Here is a 14,411-nt window from a genome sequence, read left to right as displayed (position 1 = left end):
CCTACCTAATAATCAACCACATTCCTTACGGTTTACCTTCTCAGTCCCTGGTTGGACTTTAGACAATTTTTAATAATCGAATTCAAAGCGAGTCTTTGCTGGAGGTCCTTCTTTACGAACTTGTCTACTCAAAAAAACAATTCAACAAACCTAATCCACTCAACATGCCTAGCGTATCAACCATCCTCAAGGGCCTAGTTGCCCTGGCGCCTCTCGTGGCTGCCGCTCCCGCAAACTACGCCCGTCAAGAGTCGGCTTCCAAGTCGAGCTCAATGGTCATGTCGTCTGCTACCCCCGCGGCGGCAGCCATTACCGAAACCGCAGGAGAGGCCGCCTCTCCTGCTGCTGCTGCACCGGCGGCAGCAGCAACATTGAGCGATGTTGACATCCTCAACTTGTGAGTAGTACCAATTCCCTCAACATAGTAATCAGGGTCTGACAATGGAAACAGCGCTTTGACTGCCGAGCATCTCGAATCGGAATACTACAAGCAGGGTTTCGCCAAGTTTTCCATGTCAGACTTCATGGCTCTCGGTCTGAGTGAAGGTCAGGTCAAGTCTTTGATGGGTGTTGGACAGACTGAGGCCACTCACGTCACTACTCTGCAGTCCGCCATCGCAGGAGCAGGTGCAAAGCCCGTCGAGCCTTGCCAATACAACTTCGACGCCGCCCTTGCCAGCGCTGACTCCATGGTCAAGACCGCCCGTGTTCTTGAGGCTGTCGGTGTCTCTGCCTACCTCGGTGCCGCTCCCCTTGTCAACTCTTCCGACATCCTCTCGGCTGCCGGTTCCATCGTCACTGTCGAGGCCCGTCACCAGGCATTCATCCGTATCGCATCTGGCGCCGAGCCAGTCCCTGCCGCTTTCGACACTGCTCTCCAGCCCCGCGCTGTCTTCACCCTGGCCGCTCAATTCATCAAGTCCTGCCCCGAAGGATCCAACCTCAACATCCAAGCCTTCCCTGCCATCGCTCTTCAGAACCCCGAAAAGGCTACCGTTGGTCAGAACCTGAAGCTTGCCGACCCCGCTCAGCCAGCCGGTGCCTCTTTCTGCGCTTTCGTCGGACCGTAAGTCACACCACAACCCCCCTTATGAGATTTACCTTCTAACATATTCCAGTGGCGGCAACCAGTTTACCAAGATCGCCGACGGCAACTGCATGGTTCCCCAGGGCCTCCAGGGTGAAGTCTACATGATGATCACCAAGAGCGAGTCCGTTGCCGACGCCGAGGTCCTTGCCGGTCCCTCCGTTATCCAGCCCTCATAGATGCCTTCACCAGCATGACGATTTCACATTGTCTTCCATTTCAATTTTTCACCAAAGACAAGGGCTGAACAACCAGGGCGAGCGAGCAGAGCGTCACAGGAGCAAAATGCGCGACTGTAGAAAGCGAGTATGTGTATATGGACGATTTACCTTTCCCCACAGTCGTTGAAATACAAGCGTTGATCTCAAGAACGATTTTTTTCCTTTCGTGTTTCTTTTTTCCTTTCAGACGGCTTGTTGTGTAAAACGTTGGGAGAGATACCCTAAGCATGGTACGAGTGGTACGAGCATGGAGGAGACGGGCGAGCGTGGTTCCGCGAATCAGCTCAGGTAATAATAGCAGGTATAGCATGAACATGAAAACGATTAACGATTTTCAAAGCGTTGACTAAACATTGGCTTTGTGATACAAGTGACATGCAGCTTGCGACGTAGAGTGACTTGACTAGAGTGACTTGTGACTGTGTTGGGGGCTCCAACGAGATGGGTTTCATCTTCGCATTTTTTCGACACTTTAGGTTTGGTGCGAGATCAGTCGGATGGTGGCGCTCCGTGTGTAAAGGGTGCCACACTATGAGTAACTTCGAACACGTATGTTGAACGCAGACTTGCGACGTAACGAAATTTGTTCAGGTCTTCCATCGCTAGCCTTTCGAGAATCACAAGTATGATATCTACAGCGTATACAGCATCTCGCTAGCGGCGGTTTACTGGCGGAAAAGTCACATTGCCGAAGATTTCCCGGTCGTTTCCTTTTGCGAACTGCGAGTTCAGGGTTGCCTTGTGCTGATTGGCTGCGTACATAATATGGAGACCCTTCGCTTCCCCGCCTTGAGCATGCTTCTTCTAGTGCTAACAGAACGTCGGTGTAGGCTAGGAAATGTCTGGATGCAGTGTTCTCGCAGTGTTCCGCTCCTTTGAGTAAACCTTGCGAGGCAATGAGCCTAAGCTCGAGCACTGGAGGATTGAAGGGACCTATAGGGGTGGTTTTTATTGCGCATCACGCGGCTGTTGGTTGAAGGGTTGTTGAGCGTGCAGGAGTAAAACGTCATAGCCTCTGTGTGAACGGTTCACCTTCGTATTACGCCAATCGCGTCAAAACTTTCATACTGTCCACTAGCGTTGGACTTACTTATCATAGACCTCTCCTCCCTCCCAGCTCGGCCTTCAGGCTTCCTTCGTCAACCACTCGCACCTCAAAAGTCCTAAGCGGCAACCAGGCTGTCAACCCTTCCCACCGTCCCAAGAACCCAACAATGGCGTTCCAGAACGGCACCTCATCGACCTGTCTCGAGCAGCCCATTGAACTCCAAGACGTCTCAAATTACATCTCTAAACCTCAAAATGCCCAAATCGCCACTTCGAGTAACACGGGCGGCTTGCGACTTTCAGATACCAAAGGCGCCCAAGAAAGCGACCCGATAGAAAATTTACCGTCCCCAACGACCCAATCAGCAGCCAAGTTGGAGCAATGGAACCACCCTCGATCGAATTTCTTCAAGACCTCGGCGGCGTTCTGGAGTTTCGTCGTTATGGGGAGCAATGATGCAGCGTATGGAGCTTTGATACCTTATGTAAGTTTGTCGTACTTTTGAGAGGAGGGCGTGGAGAGTGCATGCTGACAACGACTCAAGTTGCAAGAGTACTATAGCCTCACTTTCGTCGTCATATCGCTAGTGTTTTTATCTCCACTTGTCGGCTACACGGCTTCCGCATTGTTGAACAACACCATTCATCTCAAGTTTGGCCAGAGAGGTGTTGCGGTCATAGCACCGACGTGTCATCTAATCGCGTATGTGGTTATCGCGGTGCATCCTCCATACCCGGTGCTCGTCGTCATTTTCATGCTGGCTGGCTTTGGTAATGGTCTTGCTGATGCTGCATGGAGTGAGTATCTGTCTCATTTCCTGTCTCCACAGGTTGTAAGAGGAAAACGGTTGACTGACTTTAAATAGATGCCTGGATGGGTAACATGGCGAATCCGAACGAAGTGCTGGGTTTCCTACACGCCTTTTACGGTGTAGGTGCAGTGCTTTCTCCCTTGATAGCAACAACCATGATCACAAAAGGGAGCAGACTGCCCTGGTACACGTTCTACTATGTCATGATTGCCATGGCAGTCATCGAATTAGCGACCTCGACAGCAGCTTTCTGGCGCGAGACCGGTGACAAATTCCGTGCAGCCAACCCAAGAACCAGTGGTACGAAAGACAATCGGATGAAGGAGGCACTCCTCCGTCTCCCGCATGCACGCGTCACATGGCTCTGTGCACTCTTCTTACTCGGATACGTGGGTATTGAAGTTGCGCTTGGTGGCTGGATAGTCAAATTCATGCTCGAAGTGCGTGATGGTGAGGACTTTGCGAGTGGAATGGTAGCGACTGGGTTCTGGATGGGGATTACTGTGGGAAGGATTGTGCTGGGCTTTGTGACGCCAAGGATAGGGGAAAAGTTGGCTATTACCGTAAGTTCCTTCTTCACACCTATGTTGTTTCTTCTTCATATTAATCCAAAGCACCAGATCTACCTACCCATCACAATGGCCCTCGAACTTATCTTCTGGCTCGTCCCCCAATTCTACGTCTCGGCCGTTGCAGTAAGCTTCCAAGGGTTCTTCCTCGGTCCATTATTCCCTGCTGTCGTTGTCGCCGCTACGAAGCTTCTACCACGCCATCTACATGTGGGTGCGATTGGTTTTGCGGCAGCTTTTGGTGGGAGTGGAGCTGCCATCTTCCCCTTTGCGGTTGGAGCTATCGCGCAGGCGCATGGTGTACAGGTTCTGCAGCCGATTATTCTGGCGCTATTGGGCGTAATTTTGGTGTTGTGGCTCGGGTTGCCAAGGATACATAAGAAGGAGGAGTAAGATGTCGGAAGAACGTCAGATTGATGTCGAAGATATTGAGCAAGAGATAGATATTGTAGATAGGAGCTAATTGTATGTATGCTACGTGAATGCGTTGAATCTATATACACATAATCTCATACTTCAGCATATACGCCATCGCAAGGAAGTAACTTATATGCCAAAAAGCCTTGTTTCGCAGATCACATCTACTATGAACAATTATTACCATCCCCAACGTATCCATTCTCTTGCATCTGATCATGACTACCACTCCGCACTCTTCCTAGCCATTGTCCTCTCGTTTCCGCTCATCCTCTTACCGACCATCGCACCGACTTTCGTTCCATCTAATAAATTGATATCGTTAGTACATGACCTCTCAGACTCTTTTCACCATGATACACCAAGACTCACCAGCTAAACTATCCGCTCTATGCATGACCCTCTCCCATAAATCTTCTACTGCATCAATCAAGGTATCGGTTCTGCTGCTCTGCTCTACAAGCGTCCAATCACTGTCCCATAGATTTGGCCTGATAGCAAAAAGTTTCGATATGTACAAAGAAGTTGCAGCCACTGAGGCAATGGCCGATGTATTCTCCGTACTCGATCTTTTCGCAGTGAAGACGACTTTGTAAGACGAGCTCTTGTCGGAATTCGTAGTGGCGATGAAAGGCGCAACTTCTGTCCATCGATGCCATGTTAGCCATCCGCTCATCTGCTTCCCATTGACACCATCCTGTATTCTTCATCTGATCTGAGCTCCGATATATAGATGATACCACATACCAACGATCCAGTTTTTCAATACTTCTACAAACTGCAGCTGTCCCAATTTGTCCAGTCCAGTTGCTGTTGAGCTGTTGAAGGTATGGCTGTGTTTTGTCATAATGTTGACCGTCGGTAGTGGAGCCTGTGTCTTAGGGAACAGGCGCATGGAAGGTTTCTTGATGGCATATCTCGGTTGGGTTGACGGCTTGTCACGAGCATTATCTCTGGCGGATGTAGAGGTTTCAGATAATGAGGAGGACATGGAAGTAGTCTTGACGATCAGGCCATTGATTCGGGCTTTGAGCTCTGCGAATGGTGCGACGAACATTCTGGGGTCGGTTCCAGCGAATTGGGAGACTTTATGTTGTTGAGGAGAGCTACAGGTGACGGTGTGAACTTTAAGAGTAGTGGCGTGGCGAACGTCGCAGATATGGTAGGCGCCGTGGATATCGAGAGTATTCGAGGAATTATGTGCTGGCTGCAAACGCTCCTGCTACTGGTACAGCGATAGGTATGAAGCACAGCTTCCAAGTTGGTGACAGTGATATGTATCTATGGTAATAGCAGTATATTGGAAGAAGATGTTCTACATTCTCAAAGGAAACTACATACTGTGTGTCAGGAATCAATGGTCGTGCCCTCCTCCACGAACCTATCGTCTGCTCAAACATCATACATGTAGACATTCAAAACAGCTTCCTTGCTCCCTTAATCCACCCATTGATTCTTTTTAATATGATGCCACTTCTGCCTTATCCTTCTCTCCTTCAACCGTGCCCTCCCTCTCCTCAAAGGTCTTGGAAAGACTCTTGGCCTTTTCTTGCGCAATCTGCATTCCCGCGCCTGCCGCTGCTTTGAGTCCTTCTGCCATAGCAATCGCAACCTGCTTCATCATTAACATGGTGTCGCCAGCAGCAAATACGCCCGTGACGCTTGTCTCGTTGAACATTGCGTTTGCAATCTTGATATGTCCACCCATCGCTGGTTCCACAGTGTCGACACCAAGTTGCTCGATGAGGTGTTGCGCACGATTGACTGTAGCAGGTTTGTGAACGATAAAACCGAGGGTGACTGGTTCGCCGGTTTCGAAGTGAATTGTTACGCCATCTGTGTGGCTCGGGCCGTTGTTTACCAGGCGCACGATTTTCCGCTCGTCGAGCGTTGCGCCGAAGGCCTTTGCGAGTTTCATAGCCTCTTGTACTGGTTCTTCCTGCTTGATGGGCCCGTTGCTGAATATGGTGATGGAAGTGGGTTCGAGTGGGATGGCCATTTGTACAAAGTGAGTGTACATTGGGCTGTCGAAACCTAGGATGCCGACTGCACTTCCGCGTTGCTCGTAGCCATCGCAAGCTAAGCATTGGTATATATGCGCTGGCCAGTTTTCCTTATAGCCTTGGATTTCGGGGAAAACATCTCTTGAACCGGTAGCTAGGATGATCTTCTTTCCCTCATACGAGTGACCGTCGCTATCTGTGACTTCGAAGCCATCATACAAGCCCTTCTCATCAGGTACAGACACCTGTTTCTTTTTCGCATGGGTGATTGTCGCAGCTTGAAACCAAATGGTATCGTAACGGGATTCGACTTGTTCGCGAGCGATGCGACCGAACTCTCGGGGGTTGAAGTGATCGCGAGACGCTACCGTATGCATGTGTGTAACGCCTTCATTACGGTACTGCTGGTTGTCGAAAACAATAGCTTTACTACGTGTTCTTGCACAGGTGAGCGCGGCGTTCAGCCCTGCTGGGCCTGAGCCGATAATGAGTATGTCGAAGATCTGGGGTCGAACTCGGAGCACCATCTTGTTATGTCTACCTTATATAGCGTCTTTGATGTATCTTTCGAGAAGCGGGTAGGTCTTGCGCGAGACAAGGTGATCTGAGAGTTCGAGAGTGTGTGGAAATTTATGTTTCGTTCGTCGCTTGTCCAGCTGGCCTAATATAGGTACTATAAGCACCAGATTTATGCGGCGAGAAAATCCCCAAGAAAATCTCCGGTCCAAGTACGGTCTTGACTATGTCCACCATAAAGATGCAGCCTTATTTGGTGCTTCAAGTAGAACAAATCGCATCGCGCATGCTGTCCATCAGTACCTAAAGTCTCCGGCTCCGTACTGTCAGCGCAGTGTTGGAATGTCTCCGAGAAAGTTTCCACACTCGACTTTGGATACTCGGGGAAGTCTCCAATATTCTACAGTGTGAATTTGGTGCTCGGTAAAAATCACTTTAAATGCGCTGTATCTGAGAGAAATACTGTGTAGTGGCACAAGCGGTAATGCTCAAGCAATCCTCAGGACCTTTGCGAGGTCGCGCTCATAGTGCTGTCTGTTGTAACGAACAGCGCTTTCCAGGACATCAGTAACATGAAGAGGATTTTCTATAACGGAAAGTTAGGATACAGTCAGGTTATATGAGTTTCTAGCATGATAGTGAAAGAATAAGGACACCAAATCACCCTAAATGTATCTGCCGCTGAACCTCGCCAGCATGAATCCCGCACCTATTCGCACTTTTGAACATCTGTTCTGGTAGCTCAACCGCACCTGGTTTGACAAACTTCAGATCCAAGCTAAAGTAGGTTGTGATTTACTACAATAGAGGACTCAGTAAGGTCTCAGCAGAGTGCTCAGCAAACCTGGGTATCCGGCAGAGCTATCTATTGAATCGTGCAGCTATAAGCCCTGTCACTTTAGAGTTCTTATGTTGTCAGAGTAGCTCATCTTATGCGCGGTCACTCTATGTAGTCACACCAGCAGAACGAGCGACGGCATAGTCAATAACACACTTTTCGGTATTAGAGATCGACTTGCTACGAGAACAAGCGCTGCAGAATACGTGTGTACTGTGCCTATTCGAGCTTAAACGCGCTCTAAATGATCTGAGAGTGGAATAAAAAGCGTTTCGTTACACCGGCACGCTTAGACGGATTCTATTGATGTTAGCCAGGCACCAGTCTTGGTATTGAGCTCCACTACTTATACTAAACTCGTAAGTACTGAGTAGGGTCTGACTTTTGACCTCGTATCAACTGGGAAATATTTTCGTATATTCGGCCCGTGTGATGCTGCTGCCTCCCTTAGCTCGATGCTTCGTAACTTATATGCTTGGTGAATGCCCCTGACCTGAACATGGTCTTTCTAAACACCTAGGTAATATAACTTCAAAATCGCTTCTTCTCGAGGTCCTCCAAAATATCTGCAATCCAGCCAGATCGCCGCTATCATTGGACTTTACACAAGCAATGTAAGCAGCGACCATCAACAATTATTGCGATATCAACAATGCTGACTCTGGACCTAGGGACACCCTATCTGCAGAGAAGACTGAGTTCACAGGCGCATACACGGTAGCCCGGGCTGGGCTTCTCAAGGCGAAGCTACAGGCACTGAGTAACGTGTTGACTCGAACTCCGTTTCATCGTCACAAACAGCTACAGTTCGATGTCATCCTCCAGGGAACATCGTCTTGCACGCATATCCAAGGCTCGGAGGAAGTCTACTTCTGTACCAAGGGACTGAAACGACCGGACGAAATTCCTGACCTTTATGTCAGGGCTTACACTGAAGTATTAGGTTCACGACACTTCACCAATGTTCGCCTCGTCAGATCTTCAGATAGCTCTAAAAGAACCGCTGCAAGATTCGGTCCAACTTTCTCCGACGTAAGGACTTTACTATTGGCGTTGGACGCCATTTGCGACACTTCACTTGAAGAGATCTTCTCGAGCGCAGAGCAGACACGTAGGTACCACGTTATTCAGAGTCGTGAATGAGTCTAACTATGCTCAAGTCAAACCTCTCCCGTTTCTCCGGCTTCCCTATGAGCTTCGTCTCCAAGTATACGATTGTCTCATACCGCATCTTGCCTACATCCCTATGTTCTCTCGAAAATATACAAGAACGGATAGGTCGTTACCAGAGAATTTGGCGATAATGCGTACGAATAAACAGTTACATGACGAGGTCGACAAGCATTGCTTCGATCGGCACGTACTCCTACTCAAAGCCAGCAGGGTTACAGGGCTAGCATCGACCCAAAATCACTTCGCATGCGATACCTCAAAAGATTACGCAGACCGATACACGAGCATCGGAAGATCGAAGATCAGACATCGAATAACCCAGCTCGAAATTCAGATTTTGCCAACTGAAGAGTCTCTTAAGGACTCAATTCGCGGGTCCTGGTCAATGGCAGACAAAGTTTCCCTACGACAGATCTGCTCTGTCCTGCCGAATCTCGAGTCTATCCTCTTCTCGTATCCCAAACCGGATCCAAGAAGCATAGCTCTAATCGATGAGCTGTGGAAATCAGTCAAACCACACATGAAGGGTTCCCCATGTAATCGCAACCGGAAGGTCACGCTTGAGTGGATTTCCAATCAGCTTTGGCTAACTGCAGGAGTGCCACCTCGCATTCTGTGGGATTTGACCTATTTTCGCGAGTCGGTGGAGAATGTGAAGAAGTTGAGGAGAGACATATTTTCCGAACGAATGATGAAAGAATTGATCAAGCAGGATGGGGGTCTTGAACAAGCACGAAGCGTAGCTTCCACAAAGGAAGACTCGCAAAGATGGACTGAGGTCAGAGCGGCGGTCCTCGAGGCCTTGAAGAGAGAATGAGACTCTCCCTTAATAGGCAAGCGACTTCGCTTAGAGAATGAAAGCTGTGTATCTAGTCCGTTAGAATTTAGCATGGCTGCCCCAGATTGTCACTGTTAGCTTGCGGACTGCAAGCTCCTCTGAAACAGAAAGATTGAACGCTGAACGTACTATACAAGAAAGACGCGAACCCTTCGCATCTTGACGAATGTTTATCTCTCACCCCCACATTCCCTCTTGTGAAATTTCGAACGCCTGAATATCCATTGTGGAATTTCACAGTCCCAGTCTATGCGTCTCTCCATATCCAAGTGACATTACGCCGTGTTCGAATGGTATCGCCTCGTCTACTGACTGCATCGGTGAGCCCCATGTAACAACGCCCCTCCCATCGACTGCATATGCCCCGCCAATCTGCCATCGACATGCTCCTTCTCCGACCTGTTGTCCCCAGACACCCTCATTCTTCCGGAGCATGACCTGATTGTACCCGTTTCTAGGATGCAGCACATGGCCCCAAGTAGCTATGCCTAGACCCCATAGCGCGTATAGTTCCCGGTCTTGATCCACTACTACATCTACGTTCCAGGCTCCACCGAGTTTCTTGAGCCACTCTGTGGTTGCAGCGGGTGTGCAGTGGGAGATTGCGACGAAGTGGATCGAAGTATGGCGGTTCGCGAGGGTTCGGAGCGAGAGGAAGAGTTTCTCGGAGACTTTTGCAGGAATTAGATGCTTTCCGCCATTGCCGCCATTGCATCCGACTAGAACGTCTGAGGAAATGAATACTCACAAGGACACCCGCAGAACCTTAGGAACAGCAGTATAGTCGGCCGTCCGTCGGCCGTTGGAAATTGCAGCTTCGTGTGTGTTTGTGCTCGATCTCCAATGTTCGGTGGCTTGCGCACTGGGGTCTGGGGCGGTGGAGGCGTTGTCCAAGATTGTAGGGCTTTTGGTACACCCCATTGTACGTTTGCGAAGGGGTTGGCGAAGCCTGTGTCTCCTCCATCGGCGCCGTTGGTGCTCCCCTTCTTGGTGTTCCCACTACCAAACAAGTCGTCGGTCTTTGGGAGCTTGACATTGCCTAATCCGGCCTTCCGGAGGGCTATCTTGGTCCCTAGCGAACTGAACATAATTCCTGATATTATTGTTCGGCGGCCGTAGCTCGGATGCCGATCGCCCTGAAGCCGTTCTAGGTGTGCCGATGATTGTGTAGGATTCCCAGGTTGTGTAGGATCGTGGCCGTGTCGTGTGGGAATTATGCCAGATTATGCAGATGTGGTACGAGCTGGAGGGACGGATTAATTAGTTCAGGAGAGAGGCATGCCAAAAGCGCCGTCGAGTGTAGAAGATGTGCGGAAAAGCTTTCGGTCGTGCCGACATAGTGCTGATCTTGTAGCCACGACGCGTTGCGGACCATGCATCTGAAACGGAGGCTGTGGCACGGACTCCTAATCTGACGTCCGGGGAGGTGGGTCGAAATAGTCCGACGACCGTAGTTCAAGCCATAGTGCTACAGTTGGCAGATTGCAGCTTGCGCAACTCTGTGGCATCATGACGAGCATGATGGGTCCTGCCATCCTTTGACAAGGAACGGCCTTATTCGCGGTGTCACGTGACAAGAACGCTAAGCAGTGCGGGGTTAGCATTTGGGCGAGCGAAACATCCATGATGGTCAAGTCCCACTATCCATTTGCGCGGCGTACCAAATGCATCGCTATCTAATTACAAGTCTAAACGAGGTATCATCGTAGGCGGTAGTGACAGCAATACGCGTCGGGTATCCTATCGTACAGACGCTCCATGTCGACGCCAACGCCAATCCCATCTTGTCGAGTCTTCATTATCAACACATTGCACCAACCATTGTGCCACAAGTTCTAGCTCTTACCGCTTGTATGCAAAGATTGTCCTGCACTCAAGCAAGGTCTGGCGCTTTACGCACTCTTGCACAATCTCTTCGTCTTCCCACCACCACTTCGGTTCGTCTTGAGCGTCGTCCACAAAGCTGCCCCAGATGTCTTTCCAGAAGGCTCGGCCGATAATCATTGAAAGCTCGTCGTTTACATTGGCCGCATCGGGGTCGATAGCACATGGTAGCGTCATGCTCTGATCGTCTTCTTGAACAAGCATCTCGAATCCGGCAGCTGTCAGCCAGCTTGGAACTAGCGAACATGGCTTCGAGCATCTGAAGTCCCGTTCCAAGTTGACAGAGAGCCTATCCTCAATCCACATCCGCATCAGCGGGCCGGTGGTCTTGCGTACTGGGGCAGCATCCATGATCCTGATCTCTAGGAAGCCACCAGGAGCGAGCAGCTTGTGACATTCGCTGAACAGTTCTGGTAGCGTGGCGGATGGGACCAGCGACGGCAACGTCGATGCTCTTATATGCGAGAAGTAGTCTTCTGGGTAAGGCAGTGGAACGGCACCGAGCTTGCGCACCGTCAAGTACGATACATTGCCCGGCAACTGAACAGGTCGTGGGGGCTTGGTGGTAAGGAAGTGTACTGTTTGAGACGGATGCATAGCCGACAGTTGGTATACCTCAGCTGGCGTCGACCGTTAGAGCTTGCACGGCAGCGTGACACAAGGGCACAACATTCACTTACAGAGATTGCCATATAGTTCAAGGATTCTCCCGGTGTTACATTCGGGCTGCGGCAGGGTCTGTTCCCGACCCAAGTTCAGCATTTGGAAACCCGTCAACAGCCACAGCTGTTTTTCGAGGACCAACTGTTCAACCATTAGCAGGACTCGGTACAAATCTACAGGATTACTACATACCTCTTCATCAACATCTCCGCCTGCAGTCCATTGCCAGTCTTCCTTAAGTCGATCCAAGATAACCTTTGGACCAGCGCCTTCCATCCTGCGGATGAAGCGTTGGAATCGACTGAGCTCTGATGTAGTACCTTGAGAGACTGTGACCTTTTTAGGAGCCAGACGCGACTGTATTTGCATCTCCGAAGGTACACCTCTTGGAGTGAGACACTGCCATTGCGAGAGAGGCTTGCAGGAGACCTCCGAATTTGCGCCGCTATTCACTTTGACCATGTGCCTCACGTCCTCATGTGATTGCTCCTCCTGGAAGCTATCACGCAGTTCTAATGCTTCCAGTTTGACGGTCGCTTCAGTCTCCATGGGCTGGGGCCATCTACGAACAGTAAGCATAAACCCAGAAGTTGTAAGAAGACGACTCACCCGCTGTCAACTCTCTTTGCTTCTGGCATTGAGATGGGTATAGCATGTTCATTTTCAGGGCTCGCTGTACTGGCACGAGTTCGGCTCGTTACAAAAGACTTAGGACTGACGCGGCTTCCTTGCGTCGCATCATCGCTGCTGTCGACCATAGTAGGAGTTTTCACCTCGCGCTGTCGGTCATCTGTCACATGTCATAAGCACATATTCACATCATGCTCACGTTAGACCACTTACGCGAGATGCGCGACCTGGTGGAGCCCGTATTTCGAGATGACATATCACCTTCCAGCTCTGGTACTTCATGTTGACGTGGATGCATAGGATCTCCGGATGGAAGTGTTGCAGAAAGAGAACTTGTGTACGTCCAGCCAGGTTGCAGCTCGGGATCCTTGAGGTTGTGCGTGCGGGTCAAGTCAACTTCAGTTGTCACAGTAATTGCCGTTCTCTGTGAGTCCGTAGTCCGTCCAGTTGATGGCCGTAGTATCTTTGGTTTCATACTCTTCGCCTTCTTCAGGCCCGAAGACCACCATAACTCACGATCGGTAGAGCCCGAGTTTGTCGAACTAATTGATGTTCGTGAAGTCGAAGTGTTGATGGAGTTTGACCTAATGGATCGCTCCTTGGTCTTTCGTTCCCTCCGCGCACCCACGGATTCCGCCTCTTTGTCCAGTGGTAAGTCGGTCGCGAACATGTTCGATTACAGTGGCGAGTCTAGCGGGGTGCAGCGGGGCCACTATAAGTCGATGATCCAAGGAGTGGGAACGAATGATCGCCTGAAGGCTATCAAACCCTCAGGACTAGTCGCACCTCTGAACGGAAAAGTAGTCAAGCACCTGGGTGGACCGTGTCGCAACTGTAAAGCGAGTTACGCAACGGTCCCTTGTTTCCGCGGCATCGAAACGCTGTCGCACCACCCGGACCGTGGCGTTATTGACCTTTTCAGACTACTATCAGGGCTTCCCTGATCCGAACACATGCACTAGCGCTACTCTGTTGTGCTTCGATGCACAGCGCAGATTCACTCAGCGCACCGTGAGCTTTCCGGTTGTCAACCATACTGTTGGAGAGAGATACCGCTACGCGTGGTGTGAGCGTGCAAAGCAACCCCATCTCAATTTGGGTCTTCCCCGAAAAAGCAAACAGTTGGGCTGTACAGCAGTTGCGACTGGCCAGCTTATCGGGCTCTCTTTTCCAGTTCTCGGTCTTTCCGCCCAAGGTTCTGCAGGAAACGCTTGTGGCTGGCTACCATTCGCAATGACGGCTGCTAAGGGAAATAACCGATATGATGCCGCCAACCTTGACTTGCATTCGCTACAAACTGCGAACCCAACTAGAATGGTGATCACAGCTGATCCATTCTGGTCGGAACTGTAGGGTCAAACGGGAACACCGGTACCATGGACAGAACAAGCAGCAAGGCCGCTGAACCGACATGGCGGCATAAGTTGTAAACCAGATGAGTATAGTTGTTGTCAATCTTGCCAGAAGGAATCCACAAGGGTGAGCAGAAGGTTCTACTAAGGCTTTTAGTCGCCCCGTCATTTTGCTGCAGATGCGGGAGGGGCACCAAAGACAACATTCCGACCAGTCATGGTTCAGTCTGATCTACATCGGATGTACCTGACTAGCGCAAGCTAGACTCGTCAGCCCCTGACTCGCTTCTGTCAAGCCACTATAGCACGAGGCTAGACCACCCACCCTCGAGTACGCTGCAAGATTCTCCGCTTCAGCTGC

At 50.3% G+C, this 14,411-nt stretch overlaps 7 protein-coding genes across 7 annotated transcripts; 3 read left to right on the top strand and 4 right to left on the bottom strand.

Annotated features, from left to right (window-relative positions):
* Positions 1 to 51: 51 nt before the first annotated feature.
* CC77DRAFT_783158 (hypothetical protein) lies at positions 52 to 1,286 on the top strand. Its single transcript, XM_018533159.1, has 3 exons — positions 52 to 397; positions 452 to 1,066; positions 1,119 to 1,286. The coding sequence occupies exons 1-3, from the start codon at positions 165 to 167 to the stop codon at positions 1,264 to 1,266; spliced, it is 996 nt and encodes a 331-aa protein (XP_018387514.1). The 5' UTR covers positions 52 to 164; the 3' UTR covers positions 1,267 to 1,286.
* A 1,236-nt stretch (positions 1,287 to 2,522) lies between these two features.
* CC77DRAFT_932470 (MFS general substrate transporter) lies at positions 2,523 to 4,129 on the top strand (the record flags this gene model as incomplete). The annotated part of the gene is made up of 4 exons (XM_018534262.1): positions 2,523 to 2,840; positions 2,901 to 3,153; positions 3,222 to 3,730; positions 3,788 to 4,129. The coding sequence occupies 4 exons, from the start codon at positions 2,523 to 2,525 to the stop codon at positions 4,127 to 4,129; spliced, it is 1,422 nt and encodes a 473-aa protein (XP_018387513.1).
* A 730-nt stretch (positions 4,130 to 4,859) lies between these two features.
* CC77DRAFT_1007571 (hypothetical protein) lies at positions 4,860 to 5,210 on the bottom strand (the record flags this gene model as incomplete). The annotated part of the gene is made up of 1 exon (XM_018523490.1): positions 4,860 to 5,210. One exon carries the CDS (start codon positions 5,208 to 5,210, stop codon positions 4,860 to 4,862), a length of 351 nt encoding a protein of 116 aa, XP_018387512.1.
* A 374-nt stretch (positions 5,211 to 5,584) lies between these two features.
* Positions 5,585 to 6,683, bottom strand: CC77DRAFT_1087840 (FAD/NAD(P)-binding domain-containing protein; the record flags this gene model as incomplete). Its single annotated transcript, XM_018529460.1, has 1 exon — positions 5,585 to 6,683. The coding sequence occupies one exon, from the start codon at positions 6,681 to 6,683 to the stop codon at positions 5,613 to 5,615; it is 1,071 nt and encodes a 356-aa protein (XP_018387511.1). The 3' UTR covers positions 5,585 to 5,612.
* A 1,265-nt stretch (positions 6,684 to 7,948) lies between these two features.
* Positions 7,949 to 9,628, top strand: CC77DRAFT_783123 (hypothetical protein). Its single transcript, XM_018533158.1, has 3 exons — positions 7,949 to 8,124; positions 8,182 to 8,621; positions 8,671 to 9,628. Coding segments are annotated over exons 1-3 (1,272 nt in total). The 5' UTR covers positions 7,949 to 8,122; the 3' UTR covers positions 9,501 to 9,628.
* Positions 9,588 to 11,034, bottom strand: CC77DRAFT_1019093 (hypothetical protein). The gene is made up of 2 exons (XM_018524751.1): positions 10,270 to 11,034; positions 9,588 to 10,192 (listed from the first exon to the last, which is right to left on the bottom strand). Exons 1-2 carry the CDS (start codon positions 10,607 to 10,609, stop codon positions 9,756 to 9,758), a joined length of 777 nt encoding a protein of 258 aa, XP_018387509.1. The 5' UTR covers positions 10,610 to 11,034; the 3' UTR covers positions 9,588 to 9,755.
* A 262-nt stretch (positions 11,035 to 11,296) lies between these two features.
* Positions 11,297 to 13,492, bottom strand: CC77DRAFT_782783 (hypothetical protein). Its single transcript, XM_018533155.1, has 5 exons — positions 12,912 to 13,492; positions 12,678 to 12,858; positions 12,261 to 12,630; positions 12,086 to 12,209; positions 11,297 to 12,025 (listed from the first exon to the last, which is right to left on the bottom strand). The coding sequence occupies exons 1-5, from the start codon at positions 13,366 to 13,368 to the stop codon at positions 11,364 to 11,366; spliced, it is 1,794 nt and encodes a 597-aa protein (XP_018387508.1). The 5' UTR covers positions 13,369 to 13,492; the 3' UTR covers positions 11,297 to 11,363.
* Between the last annotated feature and the right edge of the window lie 919 nt (positions 13,493 to 14,411).

Source organism: Alternaria alternata (genome assembly GCF_001642055.1).
Source record: "Alternaria alternata strain SRC1lrK2f unplaced genomic scaffold CC77scaffold_7, whole genome shotgun sequence".
Taxonomy (NCBI): domain Eukaryota; kingdom Fungi; phylum Ascomycota; class Dothideomycetes; order Pleosporales; family Pleosporaceae; genus Alternaria; species Alternaria alternata.
The sequence above is the reverse complement of the archived record's forward strand: the minus strand, read 5'-3'. Positions and strand labels throughout refer to the sequence as shown.